This window comes from Dipodomys spectabilis, unplaced genomic scaffold (genome assembly GCF_019054845.1).
Source record: "Dipodomys spectabilis isolate Male_0828 unplaced genomic scaffold, ASM1905484v1 ptg000094l, whole genome shotgun sequence".
Classification (NCBI taxonomy): domain Eukaryota; kingdom Metazoa; phylum Chordata; class Mammalia; order Rodentia; family Heteromyidae; genus Dipodomys; species Dipodomys spectabilis.
Window position 1 is genome coordinate 11556535 of NW_024870771.1, and position 27751 is coordinate 11584285.

At 36.0% G+C, this 27751-nt stretch overlaps 1 protein-coding gene across 3 annotated transcripts in view; it reads right to left on the reverse strand.

Moving 5' to 3' along the window:
* Cntnap5 (contactin associated protein family member 5) overlaps window positions 1–27751 on the reverse strand; it is a 907059-nt gene that overhangs the window by 431223 nt on the left and 448085 nt on the right. For 2 of the 3 annotated variants that reach the window (XM_042685183.1, XM_042685182.1), the window contains exon 7: window positions 2881–3021. In XM_042685183.1, the coding sequence (XP_042541117.1) occupies window positions 2881–3021 (141 nt within the window). Of the gene's footprint in view, window positions 1–2877; window positions 3022–27751 lie in introns of all 3 variants that reach the window. The other variant, XM_042685181.1, reaches the window with a different exon arrangement.

Sequence of the window (27751 nt, forward strand, 5' to 3'; positions counted from 1 at the left end):
AGGAGGAGGCAACAATGCTTGATAAGAAATGTTCTCATTATCTTTCCCATGTAATTGTAACCCCTCTGTACGATATTTTCATAATAAAAAAAGAAGGTTTTAATGAAATTCTTTATATCTAAAAAAGTTAGATTTCCTTAAAATCAAACAAATAAGTAACTTTTTATATCAAGGAATTAAAGGACTCCAATGGAAAGGAAAACATATATCAGTAAATACCTTTTGAAACGAGAGCAATATTATAGTTATATAGCAAATACGTTAAAGCAAGCTTCACAGTAAAAGTATCCCAATAATTAGATGAATTAATGTGTTTGAGATGAATAAGAATGAAATGAAAAGACTCACTAATATATACAACATCATAATAAGGAGATAGAAGGTATAAAGAAGACTCAAATAGAAAATATAATGGAAAATTATGATGTCTCAGTTTAAATATTTATATAATGAGGATTCATGTCCAGGTAGTTTATTTGCAAGGACACAAATAGAACAATGAGGCAGACACCAGTGGCTCACACCTGTAATCCTAACTATTCAGGAGGCTGAGATCTGAGGATTCTAGTTTAAAGACAGCCCATGCAGGAAAGTCCCTGAGATTCTTATCTCCAATGAATCACAGAAAAAGACAGAAGTGGCACTGTGTCTAGTTGTAGTAATAGCCTTGAGAGAAAGAGCTCAAGGACAGTGCTCAGATCCAGAGTTCAACCTCCAGGACTGGCAGAAAAAGAAAAATATATATCAATAAAACTTGTTGATATTGGTTTAAGAAGAATGAAGGACTTAAGGTAGAATGATAGATAAGGTGAACCTGATCAGGATACATTGCTTGCATTTGTGGAAATGTTACAAAGAAACTTCTCTCACATACCTAATACATGCCAACTATATATTGATAATATATATATACATGGATAAAATGTATGAGTAAGAGAAATAAGGTTAAAGAATAGACATCTTGAACATATTACAATAGAAATCACTTAATGCAGAAAATAGACTGAAACTAACTGAAAAGATTATTATAAAGTTGTAGTATTCATGTTCCTGGAGAACAAGAAAAAAATGAAAAAGAGACAAGACTATAAAGTACTTTAAGTATGGCACTCCCAAACTTGGTGAAAGACAGAATCCATTAATTCAAGAATTTGATCATAAAACAACTAGGTTAAGCTCAAAGAAATCTGTACCATGACAAATCACAAACTTCCATAATAAAAGACAAAGAAAAAAATAGTGAAACCGGCAATATTGAAATGATACATTAGCTACAGGAATAAAGCACCTGGATTGACATAGGAGTTGTCACTGAGACCAGAGGGAAGTGATCCAACATTTTGAAATACTCAAAGGAAAGAACTGTCAACCCACAATTTTATATCTAAAGGAAATACCTTTCAAGGAAAATAAGACATCAAAACACTATCAGACAAAGGAAAATAATTTGTCATTTTCATGTATACTCTAAAATGAGAACTAATAAAAATTATTCAAAAGAGAATGCAACAATAAAGAGGAAATGTAGAGAATTAAAAATGAAAATAGGCTAAAATGGATAATTGCTACAAATTTTCCTTTTCTTGAATTTTCCCAATTATATTTGCTAATTGGAGCAATAATAATATTATCTGATATAATGTCAAGTACATAACAAGGAAATAATAAGACAGTTATAAAAAAGTAAGGGAAATTAAATGCATTTAAAGGAATTAAAGCTCTATATTTCACTCAAATCATGAGGTCAGTACATTATAAGTAGTTATATATGACTTCTAAGGAGTCACAAATATGTTAATAGAGATACACTAAGTGAATCAAAACTAAATTCTAAAAACCACTCAAGAAACAGATAAAAACTATAAATAATAGGAATGAAGAAAATGAAAAATAGCAGAAGGCATAAAATGAATAGACATTTAACATTTATATCTAACATAGTTACATTAAATATAAATGGTTTAATATCCTAATTACACTTTTTGAAAGACTGAATTTTATAACATGACCCAAGTATTTTCTTTCAACAAATATAATAATAGGAATTGGTTAAAAGCAAGAGGATGAGAAAAACTGTATCACAATTTCAATACACTGATTGAAAAAAGATTGCATGGCTATATTAATATCAAATAAAGTATTTTTAATGGTAATGAACATCACCGGAGAAAGAAATTAACAATATATAATGTTTTATAGGCCAATCCTAGAGGGAAAAATTAGCAGTTCTGAATAGAGCTGTTAATCTATGAAACAAAAGATAGTACATAGCTGGAAAAAGAAATACATACTCAATTATAAGTGAAAATATCTACCCTTATTAACCATCTGTCATATACATGCACTCTGCTAGACATTTAGAACACACTCGTAAAAACTCACCCTATGAAACCCATGGTTTATTAGAGGAGCTCATATTGTTTACTAAGATTATAAAGGACATAAAGGTAATCTTTAATAGTGCAATATTGTTTGTTTAAAGTATGTTATTTTAAACGTGAATAATGTGAAGATAAATACGTAACTCTCAATTTATAGAATTCAACAAAATTTGTTTTGCTCTGATGGTATTTCCCAGACATAATAACATCTATGTAAGCTTTGGTAGATTACAAATCTATCCACAGCTAGGAAGCAACCTACAGCTAGGAAAATGGAATTCTCTGCATGTCTCCAAGTATTTGTTTTTCTCCCAGAGACACAATTCACACTGATTCTGTTTCTGCTGGTCCTTTTGCTTACAAGTGTCAACTGGTAGACTGATTGAAACTCGAAGAGCATAAAATTAATGCATTATGAAGAGGGAAATCGGAGACGCACTGAAAGTAAGACTCAAAGTGACAGAAAATATCAAGATAAAATGATAGGATGACTTACCACTGTATAGATTTGATGCTTTCGTCTTTTAGCCAGGTCAATTATGTTGACGCCATTGTAGTAAAGATTTTCTATGCATCCATGGAAGTTTTTCTTTAAAAAGGTCCCAGGTTTTCCTGGTACTGGAATTCCTCCAAAACTAAGCTTTATGGGGAAAAAATTAAAATCATTTTAGTGATAAGTTCTTAGAGAGTAGAACAGGATAGGAAACAAGTACACTTCACTAGATTCACTTGTATGTATCAGCCAACTGACTCAAATAATTATAGATGCCACTTGATTACACATTTAAAAGGATACTGATTACCCTGTGTAAAAATAACTATAATTGCTTGCTTGTTAAAGACCGATTTTACAAAACCATTCTCGTTTCTCTTCTAAATCTTCTTAATATTAAATAAAACAATAATTTACAGGCAAAAGAAAAAGAGGAAAGAAAATTGACATCGTTATATTTATCTCTTACACAAATATCTTAGTGATCAGGGTCATATCACAGCCAAGACTCAGGCAAAACACACTCCTATTTGGCTGAGGCAGACTTGGTTTATAAGCCTCCATCGTATCCCAAAGGCCTTACACCCAAAGATATTGTGAAATTCTTATCTAAAAAAGTTAAGTATAGGAAAAAATACAAATAGTCCATGGTTTTATAAAGCAAGTGAGAGTCAGTGAAGTCGAGTCATATGTACTTGTGAATAATGGCAGTTATTAGACATTTGTGGTCAAAAGTAAAAGAATGCAATGTTGCCTGAAAACTACAGGGGTTAAAATTGGCTGCCAAGTTTGGTGTTGGTAATAAAATACTGCACATTGAATGCAGTTAGTGAGTAAACACACAAACCATGTGCAGATGCCTCTGGGAAGGGTGTGGCCTATTAATTTCCTTAAGTATATTTATTTCCATTAGGAATCTATGCAAAATGGCTATAGACCCTGTTCTACTGTGCAAGACAAAAAGTATTATTTCTTTTTTATTATTAATAAGTTTTTCATTATGAAAATACCATACAGAGGGGTTACAATTACATGAGCAAGATAATGAGTACATTTCTTATCAAGCATTGTTGCCTCTTCCTTTGTTTTTCCCTTGCCATCTTTGCCCTCCAGTCTCCACAACTACATTCCCTTCCCTCTGCCCCCTGCACAGCCAAAGCTGTAAAGTTTGTTTTTCATTTATAAAGTATGTACATTTCATTGTTGCAATGGGTCCACCTGTATCCCTATTTAAACAATTTCTTATTTCCCTTCCCCTCCCCAAATTATACCAACATCAAATACAGTGAAAACAGGAGTTATACTGTGGGGGAGGGACATACAAAACAAAAAAAAATCACCTTATAAATATGTTAGAAACAATAGCAAGAAAAACAACCATTTGAGTCTTTCTCTTGGGGTTCATTTTGCCTAACATCAACTTATCTGATCTTATCTTCTTGTCTCAGACATATGTTAGTTATTGCAAATAAGGAAAACCATGACCTATGTTTCTTTGGGCCTGGTTTACTTCACTTAATATAATTTTTTCCAAGTCTTTCCATTTCCTAACAAATGAGGCAATGCCATTCTTTCTGATGGAGGCCTAGAATTCCATTGTGTATAACAGCATTATTTACCATACCTAAGATATGGAACCAACCCAGATGCCCCTCAGTAGATGAATTAGTTCTTTAACCACAACTATCCAACTGACATTAGACAATCCAGTTATTCCTCATTGCTTTGAAATTTCACTTCATTTTGTACTACACATTATCCATGTTTGAATATCTCTCCGTCTGTCTCTGTGTTTCTGTTATTGTTTCCTCTCTCAAACACACACACATACACACACACACACACACACACACACACACACACACACACACCCCATACAATGTTACAGGCAGGTCAATTATCCCAATTAGATAGTCCTCTTAGATGAAGAGTTCCTGCTATATTAAGGAAAATATCTAGATGTTCAAATTGTTCTTAAGTTCTACATATTTAAACCATAGTTGCAAATGCACTATACTAGATCATGATGATTATTGATCCTATTGTTCACTTTTACTTACTATGGTTTTACTTATTTGATTTTTCAAAATTTTTGTTAATTTCAGATTGATTCTATTTTATTTTGTAGGAATTTTGATTGATTTTAATTAGAGCATTTACTAGAAGAATGGATGTTTTAAAATTTATTTCATCTTCCTCTCCAAGAACCCAGAGTCATTTTATGTTTCTCATGATAAGGTCTTTTAACTGAACATGCTTATTATATTCTTGCCCTAGTTCATATATTTAACTTTAATCCATGTTATATTTAAATATTGAAATTGAATTTAAATTGTTTCCATATTTTATCATGTAAGTATTATACCTTACTAGTGTTTACTTATTTCCATAATCAGATATTTATGTATGGTTTTCAGGTAGTTTCTTTGAATTTGTGAAGCATACAATCAATAGAAAATGTACTCATTACATTGTTCATGTAACTGTAACCCCTCTGTACAGCATTTTTACAATAAAATACGTGCAAAAAACAATTATAGGACATACATAACATTTTTCATTTAACCAATTTTCTCTGTATATTTTCATTATTTTATTGTACTGGTCAAAATTTGCTAAGAGATGGACAAACATTTTAAGAAATATTAAACAGAAATAATGGGATAGAACTTTGTAAAACAAAAGATAAACTTGTATTTTCCAATACAAGTTTAAAAAAATTCTCTACCATTTCACACAATATTTATTCACTTGTTGCTAACTTATTTAAAATATGAATGTAAATTTCATCCTATTTGTTTACTTATTTTTTGTGATACTGAAATAGGAATTCAAGCCCTTACACTTACTACACATTTTTTGTATCACTTGAGTTACATTCCAGCTCACCCTCTGTTTTAATTTTTACAGTTTAGAACATCATAACTGGCTCTCCTAAAGCTCAAAGCAAGACGTGGGATCTAACAACAGGATGGGATACGTGTAATCAAGATATTCTTAGGTAATTCTGGTGAAGAAGTGGTCAGCTGACTGGGGTTTGGCCAGATGGACTCTAAATGAGCATAAAAGAGATGAAATGGGATCTTTATTTCAGCCAGAAAGGCCAAATGCCTTTGGATCCGCCTATAGAGTGACCACCCTAGAGGCTTCCTTTTCTGACATTCCTACCCCTTTCTTGCCTGGCTTCCTTTGGCAATTTGTTTTCTGATTGAACCTACAAAAGCAGTTACACAGAGAAATCACTCTACCCACTGGATTATTACTGGGCACCCCCCATCTGTTAGCTCCAACATTGGTACAGCAGAGACCGGGCGCCAAATGGGGCTGGCGATTAGCATTATGGGAAATATCTGTTGATCGAAGGTACACCCAACATGGCTCGCTGTGAATTTTATGAGTGGAACTAGATCGTAGCAATGTATTACACGCTAATAGTAGCAATATGTGGCTGCTGAATGAGCATGTGTAACTTGGCTTAGTGACTGAAGAATGAATATTTCAATTTAATTAACCTTAGGTGCTGGGGATGGAACCTAGGACCTCTTGTATAGCAGACAAACACTGTACCACCCACCCGGGAAGAAGACACCCCCTCCAGACTTAATCTTAAATAAAATTTGAATTGTCATATGTCACAATTGGCTATCATATTGGACAGTACAGTATTTGTAATTGAAACATATTCCAAAGCAATTTTAAAAATTATATGATAGATCAGATATTAGACTCTAGACACACTTTATAATACAAAAGTTTGTGGTTTCAAGTTTTAAATTATTCTCAGAAGTTTTAAGTTGCTTTGTATAGCCAGTGGTTTGAAATGAAATCATCTTCAAGTGTAGCTACATAGAAATATTTGGCCTATTCCTTTGTTAAGGGCCTTGGAAGGTGTATTAACTCTAATCTTGGTACATATATTATTACTTTAAAGCATTGGAGTTCTCATTTCATTATAATGACCCCTACCTAGTAATTTTTTTAAATCTTAGGACACAACTGCAAACAAGTCTATTAAATATCATGTGTATCTCCATATAGATAATTGCCAATAGCTGTGTCTAATGAGTTTTTTGTTTGTTTGTTTGTTGTCAATCTTGGGCTCGAACTCTGGGCCTGGGCACTATCCCTGAGCTCTTCAGCTCAAGGCAAGCGCTTTACCTGAGCCACAGCTCCACTTCCAGTTTTCTAGTGGTTTAATGGAGATAATAGTCTCACGCCCTTTCCTGCCCCGGCTGGCTTTAAACCTCGATCCTCAGATCTCAGCCTCCTGTGTAGCTAGGATTACAGGTGTGAACCGTGGCTCCTGGCTTTGTCTAACGAGTTTTAAAAGATTTTCTCATTAGAATTATTAAAGAAGCACTATATTCAGGCTAGTGATAGGACAAGTGGCTCACAGGAAATATTGTGGAATTGTGGTAATCAGTCTTCTACTGCTGTAACAACATACCTGAGATATTCAAGTTATAAAGTCTCTTGGTGCTGGATGTCAATGATGAGACTATATAGAGCAGCAAAACCTGTTCACTTCACAGCCAGGAAGAAAAGTAGAGGGAGAAGGGCTGAGATCCCACTATTCCCTTCAAAGGCATTTTTCAATGACCTAAAGATTTTCCATCAGTCGGGAGCCAGTGGCTCACACTTGTAATCCGAGCTACTCAAGAGCTGAGATCTGAGGATCGCGGTTCAAAGCCAGCCCAGGCAGGAAAGTCCGAGACACTCCTATCTCCAATAAACCACTAGAAAACTGGAAGTGGCACTGTGGCTCGAGTGGTAGAGCGCTTGCCTTGAGTTGAAGAGCTGAGGGACAGCGCCCAGGCCCAGAGTTCAAGCCCCACAACCAACAAAAAAGAAAAAAAAATACAATACTTCCCATCAAGCTCCACATCCTAAAGGTTCCATCCTTTCCTAATTGCACAGCTCTGGGAACATATGAGTCTTTGGGGGAACATTCTAGCTCCAGACTATAGCGTTGAGGTAAGAATAAATTGGGAGAACTACCATCCAACACTGTTTAGGTACTCACAAAGAAACTGAGGTGGCAGAGTAGACTCATATATCAAGATTTTGAAAACTCTGAGAAATGGGCACTTGGAAAAACCAGTCATGAACAAACATTCCAGTTGGAGTCTAATAAATCATTAGGGTACCAGATAGGCCAGCTTCTCCTCTGCAGCTCTGAACAGAAAGTTGGCACGAATGGCTTTCCTGAGGAAACAACTTCTGGAGCTTCACAGTTCAAAAATGTAATGGCATTCTTTCTGATGGAAGCATAGAATTGCATTGTGTATATATACCATTTTCTTTTTCTTTTTTTTTTTGTGGGGGGGGGAGTCCGTTCATGATGCTTGAACTCTGGGCCTGGGCGCTGTCCCTCAGCTCTTCAGCTCAAGGCTAGCACTGTACCATTTGAGCCACAGCGCCACTCGTGGCTTTTTTCTTTTTGCTTATGTGGTGCTGAGGAATCGAACCCAGGGCCTCATGGATGCAAGTCAAGCGCTCTACCACTGAGCCACCTTCCCAGCCCCTATACCACATTTTCTTGATCCATTCATCTACTGAGGGGTATCTGGGTTGGTTCCATATCTTAGCCATGGTAAATAATACTGTGATAAACATAGTTGTGCTGGTAGCTTTAGTATGGCCTTGTTTGTGATCGTTTGAGTAAGTGCCCAAAAGTGGGATTGTTGGGTCAGAGGGGAGCTCTATGTGGAGTCTTTTGAGGAACCGCCATAATGCTTTCCAAATTTGTTGGGGGGGGGGGGAGGGGGGGTATGGAAAGACGGAACAAATTATGTTAAGTGAAGTAAGCCAGGCCCGAAGAAACATAGTTCCCATGGTTTCCCTTTTTTGCAATAACTAGAATGTGTGTAGAACAAACAAAAAAAGTCAAAAGCTTTGTACATGTGATCATATAAGATGATGTTAAGTGAAATGAACCCCAAGATAGGGAAACAAATGTCTTTTTTCTTTCTTGCTATTGTTTCTAACATATTTATAATGTACCATGTGATTTTGTTGTTGCTTTGCATGTTCCTCCCCCACGGTAGAATCCCTATTTTCACTGTATTTGATGTCGGTGCCCTGCATCTTGTACATACACTTCTCTAATTCGGGGAGAGGAAGGGAAAAAACAAAATTCTTAAATAGGGATACAGGTTGACCCGTTGTAACAATGAGATATACAAGACACTATGTTAACACTAACTTTATAACTTCAGGGAGTAGGAAGAGTTAGTTGTGGAGGTAGGAGGGAAGGGATAGATGGTAAGGGGAAAACAAAGGGGAAGGCAACAATGCTCAATAGGAAATGTACTCATTACCTTGCTCATGTAACTGTAACCCCTCTGTATAGCATTTTTAAGTAAAAGTATGTATAAAGTATGTAATAAATACATACATACATACATACATATATAAATAAATGTAATGACAGACTTTTAAGGGGCCTACTCAGATCCCATTTAGAATATTGTGCACAGGAGCACTTACCCACTAAAAATAGGCTGTGGAGTGTTCAGGAAAGTGTGGAGGAGATAGCAGTGCGCACTGCTTTAATTTTTACTGAGGAAGTCTTTAAGTTATGTTTAGGGTCATTCACCAAACATGACCCTCCTATATATGCCTCCTTTGTAGCTGAGATTAGAGCTGTTAGTTACTATGTCTGGTCTTCAAACTTTATATTTTTTGTTTCCTGGGGTTTTGTTTTCAGAATTAATATTACACAATATATAAGAATTTACATTTTAATTCATGAGTTGAACTCTAGCATTAAATCATAGGCTAATAGATTCTTTAAGAATCTACCTTGAAATAGATATACCCACATTTTAAGTAGGAAATGTTTTAATTTTTTTGAACACTTAGGACAATTCTTTATTTTTTTTCCTGAGAAAAATAAAATATATATATTTTTGGAGGGGGAATGTAGTCATGGAGATGGGAGCGCAGGGATGGTAGGGGAAAAACAAAGGAGGAGGCAACAATACTTGATAAGAAATGTACATTGCTCATGTAATTATAACCCATCTGTATGGTATTTTCACAATAAAAAACTTATTAAAAAGAAGAATACAGGATGTCTTGAACATAATCTTGAAATTATCAAAAAAGTATTACCAATAAATTTCTTCAATAACTTACAAAAAGTATTGGTTTTATTTATTACAATATTCAAATGTTTTCATGTAAGCTATTATATTTTAAAATATCCATTTTAAATTTCCATTTGGCATATGTTATTTTAGTAATGCAAAATAGACACTTTTTTTCTTTAGTTTTTATAGTATCAAAGAGTTTATATGTTTATTCTTTGGAATTTTCTGTTGAGCACTTTCTTAAATATCTACAAGTCAAAGAATGATCTACTTCACCTGTCATTTAGAAAAAATATTGGATAGTTTGCAAAACATTTTAAAATAAATAATTTTTATATAGTATTTATTTTCTTTCTTTTTCTCTCCTTCCTTCCTTCCTTCCTTCCTTCCGTCCTTTCCTCCTTCCTTCCTTCCTACTTTCCTTCCTTCCTTCCTTCCTTCTTCTGTCCTTTCCTCCTTCCTTCCTTCCCTCCTTTCTTCCCTGGCTGGCTTCAAACTGTGATCCTCAGATCTCAGCCTCATGATTAACTAGGATAATAGGCATAAGCCACTAGCACCCAACTTTTATATGATGTGTTTGCTTGATTCTGATTATTTTCTTCACATTGTATTCCTTCCTTTAGAATTCTTTGTAATACTGATCTAGTGATCATTAATTCCTTTAATGTTTGTCTTATAAGGTTTTGGTTTCACCACCTTATGTAAATGATAGTTTGGCTGGGTAGATAAGTTTGGGTTGGCAGTTATTGATCTTCAATGCTTGGATTTATACCATTCCATGCTCTCCTTGTGTTGAGAGTTTGTGTGGAGAGGTCTGCAGTGATTCTGATTTTCTTCTCATTGTAATATAACTCCTTTTAAAATTTTGCAGCATTTAAAATCAGTCCCTTCTTTTCATGTCTGATGTTTTTATTATGATGTGTCTGGAAGTGTTTCTTCTTGGATTCTGTATACTGAGGATTCTGTATGCGTCTGTTAAGCAGGTAAGATTTTCTCTCTTAAGAGAGGGGAAGTTCTAAGGTATTATTTTACTGAATAGTTTTCCATGCCTTTACTATTAAATTGTGCCCCCTCATTGATTCCAATTATGCATAGTAAATAAGAAACCAATGCTTTTGGTAACAATAAAAATGGTGTTTCAAGGATTAAGAGTGTAGGGGATGTTTTTGCTTATTTGATTATTTTCCAGAAGCTAAGAAATATGCAGGATATTCCATATTTCAAAGTCTTAATTTTGTATTGCATTGAAGAATAGAATTCTGAGATTTCTCCTTGGTGTCTTGCTAGAGGATTGATATGGAATTGGTGGGGACATAAATAGTGTAGGCAACGGTGGGGGATCTGATCTCTATTTCTGTCTGGGATTGAAACACAGAATGAGTTTGGAAAATGTGAACAGAGGTCACAAGACAGATCTTAGGAATCACAGGAAGGAAATTGTACCTGTTAGAGTTGCCTCAAATACAGCATGCTTGCAAAACAAAGCTGAGGGAGGAAAGAGCTTAGCAATGGAGAAGAGCATGGACAATCCAGAAGGCCCAAGAGCTGTTTATTCTCCAATGACCAAATCACTCTTGCATGAGTTGGTAGACTATTGTAGTTTCCAGTCGTATGAGAACAAGAAGTAAATTTCAATGTGTTGGTACTCTCAGAATTGGATTGGGAAGTCTGAGAGACTACACTACACATCTACAAGGGGTGTCAGGCATACCACACAACAGCAGATACATGATCTTTGGGACTCAAAGCAGGTTGAATTAGGTGTGACATGTTTTCAGGTGGGATAAATGGGTGACATGCTTCTCCTTACATAAGACAGTATAATAGCTATCCAGCTTGTGACATGCTGAAGAAATAGAAAAGATAAAGAAAGGAAATCTTTAATCTAGAATTTGTACAAAAACATACAGTTTTAAACAGGCATTCATTATTTACCATCAAGATTAGATTTTTTCTGACATCAGGAGATACAGAGGCTAGGGAGCATGTGAACTGAGGTTAGGATAAAGTAAGGTAACATTTATGTAGATTTGATCATGAGTATAAATTTAATATCAGGTTCATGCATTTTTATCTTTGAAATAGAGAATTTGAAGTTATAATTGTACCATTGAATTGGACATTCAGTCCAGTATCAGGTAAATGTTACACTGGAAATTTGCTACAAAGATTCATGTTTGTCTTTCTTAAACAATGTTTTCCTAAATATTTTGTAAGTACTCATAGGAGGTCTTTGATATACAACGATTACTTGTACATTAGTAATTATATTATTTAAATTATTGTCTTTATTACATCTGATTTATCCTATTTTTAGTAATAAAAATGCTTGAAATTGTGTTTCTGCCTGTAAAGCCATCCATAGAAGAGACAATGCTTGTTTGGCCAGGACTGGTTAAATTACAGTAGCTATTACTCACACAAATTGAGTATTGATCATCCTCTAGCTGTTCTCCTGCTTAGAGTGGGGCTCTGATGTCCTCTGACCCATGTTCTCAGCCTTGGCTTTTCTCCTTGGCTCTGGTTTCTCCTTGACTGCTTAACTTAACTATGTAGTCAACATCTCCTCTTAGCCTGGCTCCCTGCATCTCCGCAATTCAACACTGCCAAGAGGGGGCAGTGTTAGCTATTGGCTGTAAAGAATGAACAGATTTCTGAAAATATTACATGGATAGGGGAAACAATAGGGCTTCTTGGCACAGATTGAAACTTCCTAGGATCCAGAATCACAACAAATCAAAGAAAGACTGGATAAATGGGATTGCCTCAAACTGAAGAGTATCTGCATAACAAAGAACATAGCTAGCAAGATAAATAGAATGGGAGAAGATCTATACTAGCTATACATCAGACAATGATCTCATATATAAAATATACTTAGATTAGGGCTGGGAAATTGGCTCAGTGGTAGAGTGCTTGCCTTGCATGCCTGAGGCCCTGGGTTCGATTCCTTAGCATCACATAAGCAAAAAGAAAAAAGCCGGAAGTGGTGCTCAAGTGGTAGAGCGCTAGCCTTGAGCTGAAGAGCTGAGGGACAGCACCCAGGCCCAGAGTTCAGGCCCCACGATCGGACCCAAAAAAATTATATATATATATATACTTATATCTCAAAAATTAAACTACCAAAAAATGAATCCTCAAGAAACAAATACCCCATTAATAAATGGGTTAAAGACATAAAGAGAGATTTCCCCAAAAAAGAAATAAGAATGGCCGATAGATACATGAAATAATGTTTAACATCTTTGACCATGAAGAAATTCAAATCAAAACAACACTGAGATTCTACCTCACCCCATTTAGAATGTCCATTATCAAGAAAACTAATAATAACAGATGCTGGAGGGGATGTGGTCAAAGGGAACTCTACTTCATTGTTGGTGGGAATGTAAACTTGTTCAACCACTCAGGAAAGCAGTATGGTCATTCCTCAAAAGACTAAACATAGAGCTTTCCTATGACCCAGCAATCCCACTCCTGGGCATTAACATAAAAAAATCACAAAAAACATAAAAAGAACCATAAACCAGCCTCCACTAAAGCCACCAACAAAACTGTATTCATTAATTACCATAGCTACAATATGGAATCAACCCAGATGTCTCTTAGTGGATGAATGAATTAAGAAAATGCAGTGTACCTACACAATCTTCTTATTTATTGGTATTTTATTTGATACACATGTTGTCAGTATTGGAGCTTTGAATTAGGACTGTAATGAAAATTTTACAATGGTTTTCTCTTTGTGTGGGGAAGGGGAGGAATGGGCTGGTCCGGAGGCTTGAATTCAGATAGTCATTATTGTCTTTGAGGTTTTTTTGCTCAAGGATAGAATTGTACCACCTGAGCCACAGTTCTACTTCCAGCTTTCTAACGGTTAATTGGAGATAAGTCTCACAAACTTTCTTGCCCAAGCTGACATTGAATCACTACCCTCAGATCTCAGCTTCCTAAACAGTTAGGATTACAGAGGTGAGCCACTGGTGCTTGGCTGGCTTTTCTCCTTTTAATTTCATTTCTACTTTTAAAGCTACCAATTTTCCCACTTCTCCTGTATTCCTATATGAATTAAATTCAAACTTTTTTGTCTGTAATTCCAAGGTTTTAAAGATTATTTTTTCTTCATTGGTTTTATTTTTGAGGATGTTGATGGTATGATGTATTACTCAGACTTTAGCATGTTTTATTTTGTGACAATATGGATCTCAATGTACGGAGATTATTTATCAGGTGCAACATCTTAGGAAGTGGCCCAAAGTCTTTCAGTTTGTGGATGGTAATCCTGGAAATCCAGCTTGTCAAAGTTAACTTAAGATAGTTTATTCAAATCCCAATTCACTAAATAGTTGTCAAGGCTCTATTGTCTATGGAGCTCTAATGAACTCCCTGTGGTGGCATGAAAGATGACTCTTTGGCCATCTTTTTCCCATAGATATCTAGATCCAGCACTAAAGGCAAATCTGTCTTCCAACAAACTGATCAAGTGAAAAATATGAGAAAAGAAAGCAAAAATACCCGCTCTTTTCTATAACCAAAGAAAGAGGGGAAAAATTTCTAAACTTGGAGCAAGGAACCATTGATATGGGCTTTGAAGCATAACAGAACTCTGAGGAATACATGTTTAAGATTATAGATGTTACAGAAAAGAATATAAAGTACAGAGGTGAATAAAATAGATATTTACTACACCCCAGGAAATAGAGAGTAGTTTGTTTGATTTGATGATATGTATACTATTGACTCAAAGAATAAGAAAATATAGTGCTTCACATAATAAATAAAATTATCAAGATATGTTGGAACCATGGGACAAGATCTTTGAAATCTGAGAAGAATGGGGAGTTATTGAAGTATTTTAAGCAGGATAGTAGTCATCTGTATCCAATTTATCCGTACTTATATTGACAAGGTAAAAGCTGGTTTCAGGAAGCTTCAGTTAGCATTTACTAAAAAGGATAGAAGCCTGAAACACTCAGCATAGTTGTTATAGGCAAGGAACCCAATGAACTAAGCCTCTTCTATCCAGATAGTAATACAGTACTCATTTGTATCCTATTGTTATTGTTATTATTATTATTACACAGTCGTAAAAAGGTTACAATTTCATAAGTCAGATTATGAACTGAATGCTTCTTGATCAATGTCGCCCCTTCCTTCTCCGCTCACTTGTGTCCTAGAGTCTCTTCTTGAGTCTGTTTAAAGGAAAATGCTTTCATGATGCCTAATCTGTTTTTCTAACATTGAACCCTACTCTCTCTGCCTTCAACATCTTAAGCCACGACTTTGATCCATTTTTGTTCTTCTTTCTATAGTATTTGCCAACTTATTTATTTATTTTTTTGTTTGGGGGAGGGGTCCAGTCTTGGGCCTGAACTCTGGGCCTGGGCGCTGTCCCTCAGCTCTTCAGCTCAAGGCTAGAGCTCTACCACTTGAGCCACAGCACCACTTCCGGCTTTTTTCTTTTTGCTTATGTGGTGCTGAGGAATCGAACCCAGGGCCTCAGGCATGCAAGGCAAGCACTCTACCACTGAGCCACCTTCCCAGCCCTGCCAACTTATTTATTAAATAAATTTATATACTATAAAGATTTTGCTTATTGTATACTCTATCACTAACTAAATATTTCTTGAATTTCTCCAAAAGAATCATGTACAATGTTTGGTCATTGGGATAATACTGCCAGGAGATTGTAAAGGCTTTAAACAGTAGGGATACTAAAAGAAATTTAGTGGGTGTATTGAGGGGGCATGGGATCTGTTTCTTCTTCTTCTTTTCTTTATTCATCAGCCACAGATGCATGATTCTACGCTAACACCCACAACTGCAAAGTGTCTAGCCAGATGTCCAATGCAAGAAGTCCAATTGAACATGAAATAAAACCAGCCAAACTTTTTCCAAAAATCACCCTTTTCTTTATAAAAATCGATTTTCTCATGCATTTGCTATAATAATAAAAAGCAAAGAAAGACAAATATTTGGAAATATCTCCTTACGCATTTCTCAAAGCCAAATGATGCCTTAATCATTTTATTATGGTACTCTAAGAGATATGATTCAAACATGATAGACCAAACAAATATTTGTTTTAAAGGGGTAAAAAAATGAGCATCAGCAATTTTCTTCTAAATATTCTTTTGCCATACTGTCATTTTTGACAATTTGATCTCTTTTCCTTTCTTGTTTGATCTTGGAAAATTGTATAACATATCTTCTATTGATCTTAGTGGCCAACAAAACCAGGTATCATTTTGCAAAAATTCACTCCATTTGTCGTGGACCACATAGTCTTTCTAGTAACACAACAAAATTGCTGGTGTCACAGGTGGGTTCCATCTACATGAATCCCAGGAGAAAGCCTGCTTTGATGTTAAATGTATGAGGTCCCTGAATCCGTCACTCTTTTTTCACTTTCATCTATTTTCTCTTCTTTTGCCTTCTGTCTGTTTGTCTCTTTTTTGATCTTTGCTGTTATTTTTGATGACAATGATTTCCTTCCTCTGATATTGGCTTTTTCTATAGCTCCATTTATATGCAGAGCCTGTCTGTTCTGAAGGTTTTACTTTCTATCTGACCTGAATTTGTGAAACTTGTGAAGTTTCTTAGAGCAATTAGAATACTTGTCTAGATTTTCCACAGCCAGTCCACCTTGTAACAAAAGAATTATAACAAAAGATCCAAACTGCTGTCTTCTTGCATTGGGTAGGTATTATTGAGCTTACCACAGGACTGCATAATGCAAGACAAGGATGATAAATTTCTGCCAATAAAAATGAAATCGGAAATCCCAATTAGCTAGGAAAAGTAATCTCTTGACTTTTAAGTATTGATCTGAATTAAAATGATAGAAAAAAAAGAAGGTAAGCCAGCATATAGGCCAAATGAGAAAGTGACAGTCCAAGTCTTGTTTTAGGTCATTATGTAACAACTTCCATTCCATTTTTTGAGTTGGTTAATGATTTAGTCAGCAGTATCTTTGGAAATTTTTTTATGCCTGTTACTTTAATATGCTGGTAACACATGATGTCTTATTTTCACAATTACTTTTGAATTACAGGAGAAAAGTAATTGGCTATGTTCTCATCAAGATGTCTTCTTTATCCCTTCTATAAACTTTCCTTTCAAAATTCAAATGTAGAACAATTCTTAAAAATTGTTCTACATTTTTTTCTCTTGGAGGCAGAGATTGGGTGACATCTTACCAAGACACAGCCCTGAGTACACTAAGAAGAAGGTTGGTGTCCATAGCATTCGTTGTGCAGATATCCCCTGGATCATCTGGCCTCATCCATTGTCTGTATTTTCAGTACAATTTTCAAGACATATATACTTTCTATTTTCTCTGATTTAGCTTCTGACCAAAATCTGAGAGCACGATGTATGTCTCACCAAGCCTTGTCTCTCTAGCTCAACCCTTTCCATTTTTCCAGACAAGATTTTGCTTTAGTAATAATAATAGCAGCAATCATTGGTCATTTCTGCTTGCATATTATGTTTTCTGTTCACTTTTTTCCTTTGGAACTTGTGTTGCATATTATTTTTTGCATCATTTTATAGTTGAAAACACCAGTAGCAATCTGTGGATTGGCAGCTAGATTGATGTCTCCCAATGTCAAGCAGAGGTGTTGGAATTCTACATCCTTCAGTGCAGAGCTCTGTATCTCAATTATTGCTCTCATGACTCTCTTAGCCTTTTCTAATTCTTGTTCCATTGAGTAACACTCTCAGCAGATCAGACTCAGGTTAAAAAAAAATTCAACTTGCCTTGGGTTACCTAATGGAAATATCATTATAGCTAAGCAAAATTGTGCTGCTCCAGATCAAGTCAGCCCTGCACACCCTGAGTTTGGCCCAATGGTTTCACTCAGAGTGAGAAAACTTTTCTCAGGAATTTAGAAAGCCTGTTGCAACCCGCAAAGAGAAGGAAATGAGGCAGGGCACAGTGCAGTGGAAGACTCCAGTGTGTCACAGCCAGATCATCCAGGTGTCTCTGACAGGTCAATTCCACTCCTTAATCTGCCATGAGGCTGTATTCAGATTGTCTTTTATATTATCGTTTTCACGGTCAGTCATGATTCAGAGCAGAACAACTCTAAGCCCCATGCTTCTTTTCTCTGAACAACTGTCTTTTCAGAGACTCCCTGGGACAGCCCAGTTGGTCTAATACATTATGATTTTGTCTGAATGAATTAAACTGACTTGCTGATCATTCAGATGTGCATTCACAGATCCATGGTAATCCTAACCTCAGTATTCCCCATGTACTCAGGCAGGAGGTGCTATGGCTGTGGGGATTGCATTCATCTCTGTCTCCCTCAGGCCATAAAGTGAGCCAGTAGAGATGGGACATGAAGCTGCCACCTCCTTTCCAGCCAATGAGATTTCCAAAACACCCAACACCTTGAGGTGCAGCAACTGTCTCCTTATCTTGCCTCCAGGACAGTTTGGACTTGAGGAGTTTAATGTGAAAGTACATTTTATAAATGAGGGGGATACAATGTATTTTATTTAATAGTTTGTTAGCTTGAATTGTTAACACTTGAATATTTAAATTTATATTGTACAGTTCTCCATTTGTACTCTTTTTTCAGTCCCTATCTTATCTTAGAGGGCCCTGGCTAAATGTATATTATTTTATTGATGATGACAGTAATTTAGCTAAGACATACCTGGTCTCCACATAACTTACTGGCCTCTTTCACTAGAAGTGGAAAGCAAGCTAAATAGGATACATGGCCAATTTTTAAATAAAAACTTATATAAAGCAAGAAAATAACAAATTTTACTATGATACTGGCATTTCTCCATCATATTCAATATGGTTATTTATTTATTTATTTATTTTTATTTTTTGTCGGTCGTGGGGCTTGAACTCTGGGCCTGAGCGCTGTCCCTCAGCTCTTCAGCTCAAGGCTAGTGCTCTACCACTTGAGCTACCAGTTTTCTGGTGGTTTATTGGAGATAAGAGTTTCACAGACTTTCCTACCGGGGCTGGCTTTGAACCACGATCCTCAGATCTCAGCCTCCTGAGTAGCTGGGATTACAGGCGTGAGCCACTGGCACCCAGCTTGGTTAGTTTTTTAGATGATCATTAAGAATAGTCTATGTATCTTCATTTCATTGTTAAAATATTAAGAAACTAAAATTAGCAGGTCCATAAGTCTCAACAGCCTTAAGGTGAATACTGGAAGGGAAATGAGCACCAACCCAACATAATCTCTGCCTTATTCCATGCAGAACCCAGGATCCACATTATTTACCTGTGCTCCTGTGGCCATGCATTGGTGAGCCCTCCTCAGGAAGAGAGCTGGGGCCAGCTGGATCTATAATTAAGGTACCACAGATACCAGCTCACATCTTGTTTCTATCACTTTGTGCCCATACAGAATGGGGATGAGGAATTACCCAATCAGTCTTGTTTTATTTCTGAAAGAGATGATAACCTTCCATCCAACAGTGACTACAAAAAAGAGGAAATCTAACATATAATAGGTTGTACAAGTCGTTATGTTGAAAAACGAACTTTACAACTTTGGCAGGGAGGGGTGTTGGGGGGGATGGAAAGGGATGGGAAGGGGAAACAAAGGAGGAGGCAACAATGCTTGATAAGAAATGTCATTACCTTGTGCATGTAATTGTAACCCCTCTGTACAGTATTTTCACAATAAATTTTTTACAAAGGAATATTATCTTATATTTAATTAAGACTCCTCTTTTACAGCTACTAATTTTCCCTTTCTCATTACTTTAGTCTCTTCCAATTTTTCTTCTCTCTCTATTCCATCTATTCTAACCCCACAATGGAGTCTCTGAAGAAAATAAGAATCAATAACGATTATACTATAACATGGTTTGAAACAGTTCCTAATGATCTGCAGTTATTTTGATCCCCAGGTAAATAGTTTTATGGTGTTCAGCCAGTCCTTTAATCATGTGTGAGTTGTAAGAGAAACATCCATTAGGCCATGCCAAGCAAATGTGAGGGCTGGAGCAAGAGTGGCCTCTGGGTGCATATAGTCTATTAGGAACTCCTTATCGGGGGAAGAGCAGAGTTTGGGCTGCTAATACTTTAATTCACACACAAAAAATTTATTCATTAGTCCAACAGACATTTGCTGAATGTTCTATGCAAAACACAATTCCACGTAAATTAAAAAAAATGAAATAGAAATCTCAACCCTTATCATGGGATAGATGATGAGACAGACAACTCAAAAAAATGAATAAATTTAATTCTATACCATAAAGAAATAATTATTTTAATAATAAAGTAAATAAAAATACCAACCAGACCATTCAATTTTAGAAGGGAACGTAAGAACCATCTAGGAAAAATCATGGGCTTCCTCTCAAAATATATATTTGCATTTAGTAGAAAATTCAAAACTTTTGAAGAGAATAAAAGAGCAAAGTTCCTTTCTCATTTGTCTCATTCCCATTAATATTCTTCCAGAATTATCTGTGTATATGTACTTTTGAGTTTATATATTTGTCTACTTTTAAAACACATATGCTCTGTTGCACCTTAATTTTTCTTTTCTTTTCTTCTTTTTTTTTCTTTTTGTTTTTTTGGTCGGTCATGAGGCTTGAACTCGGCCTGGGCACTGTCCCTCAGTTCTGTAGCTCAAGGCGAAAGCTCAACCAATTAAGCCACAGTGGCACTTCCGGTTTTCTGGTGGTTTATTGGAGACAAGACTCCCAGATCTCAGTTTCCTGAATAGCTAGGATTACAGATGTGAACCACCAGCACCCAGCTTTGATTTTTCTTTTTACTCAACAATTTATAGTGAAGCTAGTTCTGTATCAGAACATATAGAACTATTGCATTCTTTTTAATGAGTGTACTATACTTTTTGATGGATTTGTCTGGCATGTTTATACAAGGTGAGCTCAGGGCCAAAGGCTGACTAATCAACTGATAAACATAAAAATAGTCATTTTTACATTCAATTTTTGCTTTGTGCAGAAAGCGAATAAAAACCAAACCCTGAAGCTGTCCATGTTATATTTCCCTTACTCCCAAAAGGATGACATTTAAAGTTATCATAAGACCACCAATGAGCTGTGAATTTCCCATTCTTGAGTTTCCAAATGTAGATTGTAGTAAAGGATTTACATAATATAGATCTTCACAGGGAGCAAAGAGTGAATACTCCATGCTTCCTTGGAATCCAGGAGGCTATAAAAACTGTCCCATGTTTGCATGAAACTGCAAAGCTTTTGCATGGCAAAGGACATAGCTAGAAAGATCAATACAAAGCCACACAATGGACAATGGCTTCACATCTAAAATATACTTAGAACTCAAAAATTAACTCCCCAACAACAAATCCTCAAAGAAACAACCACTTGATTAACAAGTGAGCTAAGGACTTAATGAGAGACTTCTCTGAAAAGGAAATAAGAATGGCCAATAGACACGAAGAAATGCTCAACTTCTCTGGCTATAAAAGAAATGCAAATCAAGACAACATTGAGATTCTACCTCACCTCAGTTAAAATGGCTATAAGCAAGAAATCTAATAACAACAGATGCTGGAGAGGATGTGGCCAAAGGGGAACACTACTGCATTGTTGGTGGTAGTGTAAACTTGTTCAGCCACTTTGGAAAGCAGTATGGAGGTCCTCAAAATACTACACATAGATCTCCCCTATGACCCAGCAATCCCACTTTTGGGCATTTACCCAAATGATTACAAACAAGGCTATACTAAAGGTACCAGCACACCTATGTATCTTGTAGCATTGTTTACCATAGCTAAGATACGAAACCAACCCAGATGCCCCTCAGGAGATGAATGGGTCAAGAGAATGTGGTTTGTCTGTCTGTCTATCTATCTATCTATCTATCTATCTATCTATCTATCTATCTATCTATCTATCTATCTCTATGCATCTAGATCTCTCTATATAGATCTATATATATATATATCTATATCTATCTGTATATATAGATAGATAGATCTAGATGCATAGAGATAGATGGATAGATCTATATATAGATCTATCTATATATCGATCTCTCTATATATCTAGATATATATAATGGAATTTTATGCTTCCATCAGAATGAATGACATCACCCCATTTGTTAGGAAATGGAAAGACTTCGAAAAAATTATACCAAGTGAAGTAAGCCAGACACAAAGAAACAGGTCCCATGATTTCCCTTATTTGAAATAACTAAGACAATCTTACCAGACAAGCAGAAAAGGTCAAATGCTATGAACATTTGACCATATAAGATGGTGCTAAATGAAACAAACCCCAAGATAGAGCCACGAGAGGGTTTATCTTTGTTGCTTTTGTTTTTAAAGTACTTAGAATGTACTGTGTGATTTCTTTCCTATGTTCTTCGCTATTGGTATAACCCCTGTTTTCACTATATTTGATTCCAGTACCCTGCATCTTATATATACATTTTTCTATTTTGGGGAGGGGAAGGGAAATAACAAAATGCTGAAACAAGGATACAGGCTGACCCATTGTAACAATGAGATGTACAAGACACTACTTTAAAAATGAACTCTACAACTTTGAGGGGGGTTGGGAAGGGGGGGTAAGGGATTGGTGGGGAATAACAAAGGAGGGGGTAACAATGCTCAAGAGTAAATGTACTCATTACTCATGTAATTGTAACTCCTCTGCACAACATTTTACAGTAATATATATATATATATATATATATACATATATATATATATATATACACACACACACATACACATATATATATAATAAAACTGTCCCATGACAGAATCTCAGAGACAGCAGTGAGCAGAGCAGGGCAGTGTCTGAGGGAAGCTCCTCACAGTACTCCACCCTCCCAAGTACTAAAAGTCCCAGAAGGACCACCTATCCAAAAGTCTAATCATCCATGTTGTGAGGCTTCTACTGCTTGACCTCTGGAGGACACATTCAAAGTCATTAGGTACTTTGGTGGAGTTGCTGTCATATGGGGCTGATCATAATTTGCAATCAATTCCTTCTGATGGTCTTTTGGGCAATTGTCTATCTCTTATTATTCCTAGTTTGTATCCAATTCTGTATAATTGCTATTAATTGTGGAATAAATTTCTAGGAAAAGAATGTTGAAATTAAAGAACATTTGTCTCCAATTTTGAATTATATTCCCTTTTCATAAATATTGTATTGATTACAGTGCTAGCAACAATTCACACAAGATAATTTTGGCTTTTTCCTATCCATACTAGAATTGTAAGATGAGAAGTATTAGTCTTTGACATCAGAGTTAAAAAGAACTTTCTCATGGATTGGTTTTTTTTAGTAATGAGTAAGGATGAATATCTTATATAATATAAAAGTCATATTTGTTTCTTATATCTACTGGTTATTTTTATATTATTAAGTTATCAATATTAAAAATATTTTTAAAAGCATATTTTTATTTGTTAAAAAATCATGAAACTCTTGAAATACTTTCGCAATTCATTTGGTGGAGGAGGGCTCACTAAACATGTGCTGCTCTGTTTTATTAGAAGATCATGTCATATTTATTTTCAAATTCACATAAACAAAATTGTTCACTTTCTTTTGCCTTCTAGAACTTTCATTCTTAGAAAGACCTTCATCATTTTAGTTTTTAAATGATTACCTTGTTTCCTTTAACATACATTTAAACTACATTTAAAGATTATATAAGAAATGTACTCGTTTCTTTACTCATGTAATTGTAATCCCTTTCTACAGTCTCTGTACAATAAAATAACATTAAAAAATATAAATACATAACATAACCTTTCAAATATTTAAAAAATTCACTTTAAGCTAATTTGAGATTTTTGTGTATCTTAAACCAATTAAGAAATTTTAATAAATGTGTTGTGTAATTCCTTTCTTTCATGGTGTGGTAGGTAACATATAAGTCATATATTTAAAAACCATTTCAGTAAGAGTATGGTACCCAGCTGTGTGCTCATAGATCGCACCTATAATCTTAACTACTTAGGGGCTGAGATATGAGGATGGCAGTGTGACGGCAGCTTGAACAGGAAAGTCTGTGAGATTCTTATCTCCAAGTAACCACCAAAAAGGTCGCAAGTGGAGCTTTGGCTCAAGTGGTAGAGCACTAACCTTGAGCAAAAGTGCTCAGGGACATTGCTCAGGCCCTGAGTTCAAGCCCCACAACTGATACATAAAGGACAGTGTATGTATATGTTGGGGGGAATTCAGGTATATGTAAGATGGAGATGCAAAACAAGGGCACTGAGCACTTGTGAAAAGACAGAACTTCTTGGATTCCAAGGACATCAGTGCTCTGAAGTCCTAAAAGGATATGATTTCTGAATCCATTCTTACCCCAGGGTGATGGAAATGTGAGCTACAACATTTGCTATGGTCTTTTTCCCAGTGTTTGAAGAGTCAATGTGAGTCAAGGAATGTGCCCTGGGAGACACTGGGATCAAAGGAAGCCACTGCAGCCTTCCTGCTTCTGATCTGTGCAGCAGGATTTGACAAACTCTGTCTGCATTTACCATCTAGGATGGAAAAGAGTAGCAGATACCTGCCAATGTCTTACTGTGCCAAATAGCACATTGGTTGCCTCATAGACATTCATCATACATATCACTTGATGGACATCCTTAAGGTAGTCTAACATGAGAATGAGAGTTACCATAGTTTCTTGATAAATAGGGATACAAGTGGACCCATTGCAACAATGATATGTACAAAATGCTATGTTACAAATGAATTTTACAACTTTGTCGGGGGCGGGGAGGGAGTGGGGAAGAGTGTAGTTGTGTACTTGTGGAGATGGAGATAGGAGGGCAGGGATGGTAGGGGGAAAACAAAGGAGGAGGCAACAATGCTTGATAAGAAATGTACTTATTGCCTTGCTCATGTAATTGTAACCCATCTGTATAGTATTTTCACAATAAAAAACATAAAAAAATAGTACCATACTACAGTCATCTTTGAAAAGGAATATAGGGCTGAGTAATTTAAGTAGCCTTAGAATACAATTCAATAGAATTTGGGCTGTTTAAAGCAGCAGCATGTGCTCTGACAGCGGGCCATTGGAGGTCAAGGACATGAACCCCTCAGTCATCTCTCCATCGGCTTGTAAGCAGTCTCATGATTAACCAGACACAGATAGACTCATGTTAGAAACCAAAACAGTAACCCTGGTTCTGAGCAATAGCACTGCAATGAAACCAATCTTAGGTTCAGATTTCCTTGCTTAGCTCTGTTCCTTCCGAGAAGGCTGCTGAATTTTCTTCTGTAACTGAAGTTGAGAGTCTCTCCATTTTCCAAGTTTATATAGCCACTTGTTGGGAGATTGTGAAATAGAACACAGGGTCCTGACCCCAATGCTCTTTCGTCTCAACACCATTTTTGACTCGGCTCTTCAAGGCTAGAGACTTTTCCTGACACATAACTCTTGTCTTTCAGTATAATCAGTATCACCTGCTGCTGTTCTGACAATCTGTCTTCTTTTATGATCATCGAAGAAACCTGGCTGCACAAGTTAGAAAAGGCTCAATTCCCTGAAGCAGGGGTTGCTTGAGAGAAATATTTCAAAATGTTTCTTTCCTAGAAAGCATTTTTCAAATCTGATACCAAGACAACCAGGCAGACTGATTTTTTTTCTTTTCTTTTTTTTCTGTCAGTCTTGGGGCTTGAACTCTGGGCCTGGGAGCTATCCCTGAGCTCTTTGGCTCAAGGCTAGTGCTGTACACTTGAGACAGTTTTCTGGTGGTCTATTGGAGAGAAGAGTCTCATGGATTTTGCTGCTCAGGCTGACCCTCAGATCTCAACCTCCTGCGTAGCTACGATTACAGGCATGAGGCACCGGTGCCCAGCTAGGCAGACTGATTTCTAAAGTTGTAATTTCATACATTGAAGGACATATAGGATTTCATTTCCCTAAATGTTGAAATTTATTTCATTGTCACCCAGCTGTGATTTCCTACAGCTTCTGTACATAAGACAACGCAGACAGGCAAATAAAGGCTGATGAATGTGTGGTTAATTATTATCAGGGTGAATTTTAGCGACATCTCCTTGGACATTTGAAGTAAAGTATTGGTGGAAGACTGGATAATTATTTCATGAGTTTTTAATTGGTTGTTTTCTTTGAGTTCATAGAAGTTATCTCTGGGCTTTGAGGTAATTCTTGGATAGTACATTCTCTTTGTATTTTCAATCAATGAATAAGGTTGACAAAGGAGAATGATAGGCACTCACAAACTTCCAACAGTCAGCAACTCAAAAATACATACTTGGCATCTTGAATTTTGAGTCAAATGATGACAAGTTATTTTCAAAGCTAATGAAAGACATATCCTATTTACAATGCACTAAAATTATGATCAAAAGAAGAGATCTTTATTTAAGCCTGGGATGGTGATTGAAAAATAAAGTAGGCCAGTTCTTAATTTTTCATTTATTCCTCTCCATTTTCACTGTGTTGTTGTGTAACCCACTAATGACTGAAATTGATTCCTTAACAGGCTTTCCCAGCCTCTGTCCAGCAATGCATTCTCCCATCCACCTGCCAAACCAAGTTGCACATAACCTTTACAGCAACTGCTCTACAACAGTACTGCTTAGACATCAGGAGACTTCAAGGGACTTCACAATGGCCTGGAAGGTTCTTACACAAACAGGATTTTTCTCCCACATTTTCTCCTGCAGTAGGTCTGGGAGCAGCTGCTGAATGGGTGCATTTTAACAAGTTTCCAAAGGTTTCTAAACAGGATAGCCCCTACACCAAACATTTAGAATTGCTTAAAATTTAATACTGATTATGTAACTATGCTAGAAATAATTCTTTAGTGTTCTGTGTTCTTTGCAATGTTTGTTCTTTATTAAGGCCTATATGGCCTTCCATCATCTAGTCTTTTGCCAATCCTGACATTGTCTTTTATTCTCCCCTGCTTCAGATGGTTTATTTAATACTCCCATGTCCAGGGTAAACAAGATAGAGACACATACACACAAAAAAGTATTTACATATGTCTGCGTATGACTATAAACCTAAGATTAGTCTGTTTCAATGACATGTAGTACATATAATTCACAAAAAACTATGCAAAAATATTTATGATAAATAATCTTTAAGATAAGCAATCTTGATTGTTTCAAAATGCTTTTGACATTTTAGTATTTTTCTTGCTGAACTCTTTTATCTGTAGTGACATATGTTTTCTGTTACATGTCCTTTATATTGCTTTATTTCTTTCACCAGTCTTTTAAGAGCTGGAAATTATTTCTTTTTTTTTCAAATGATTAGGGGCTTGAACTCATGCCTTTGTACTACCACTCACATCACTCTGCTAGTCCCTTTTTTGTGTGGGCCATTTTCAAGATGTGGTCTTCCTTAATGCCTGAAGTGAGATCCTCCTAATTGTGATTCTCTTTGTTGCTGGGATAACAGACATGCATGATTGTACTCAGTTACTGGTTAAGATGGAGTTTCCTAAACTTTCATGATAGGGCTGATGGTCCTTCATGATAGCCTTAAACTTTGATTTCCCAGTCTCTACCTTCCAGATCTCTAGGAAGACAGATGTGAACTACTATGGCAAGCAGAAATTAATATTAAACACAGAGCCATAAGAAAACAGGCTTCCAGCCAGATAGTTTTCTGACTTCTGGTATAAATAGTCCATAATGATCCAAATCTTGACTTGTAGAGCTTATCAACATATTTGATATAAATTCTCCATGTTGGTGGATTTCAAACTATCAAGAAGCTTGTGATTAGCCATGGAGTTAGAAAAGATCTACTGTAACAGCCCCAAAGTGTTGAGTATTTACAC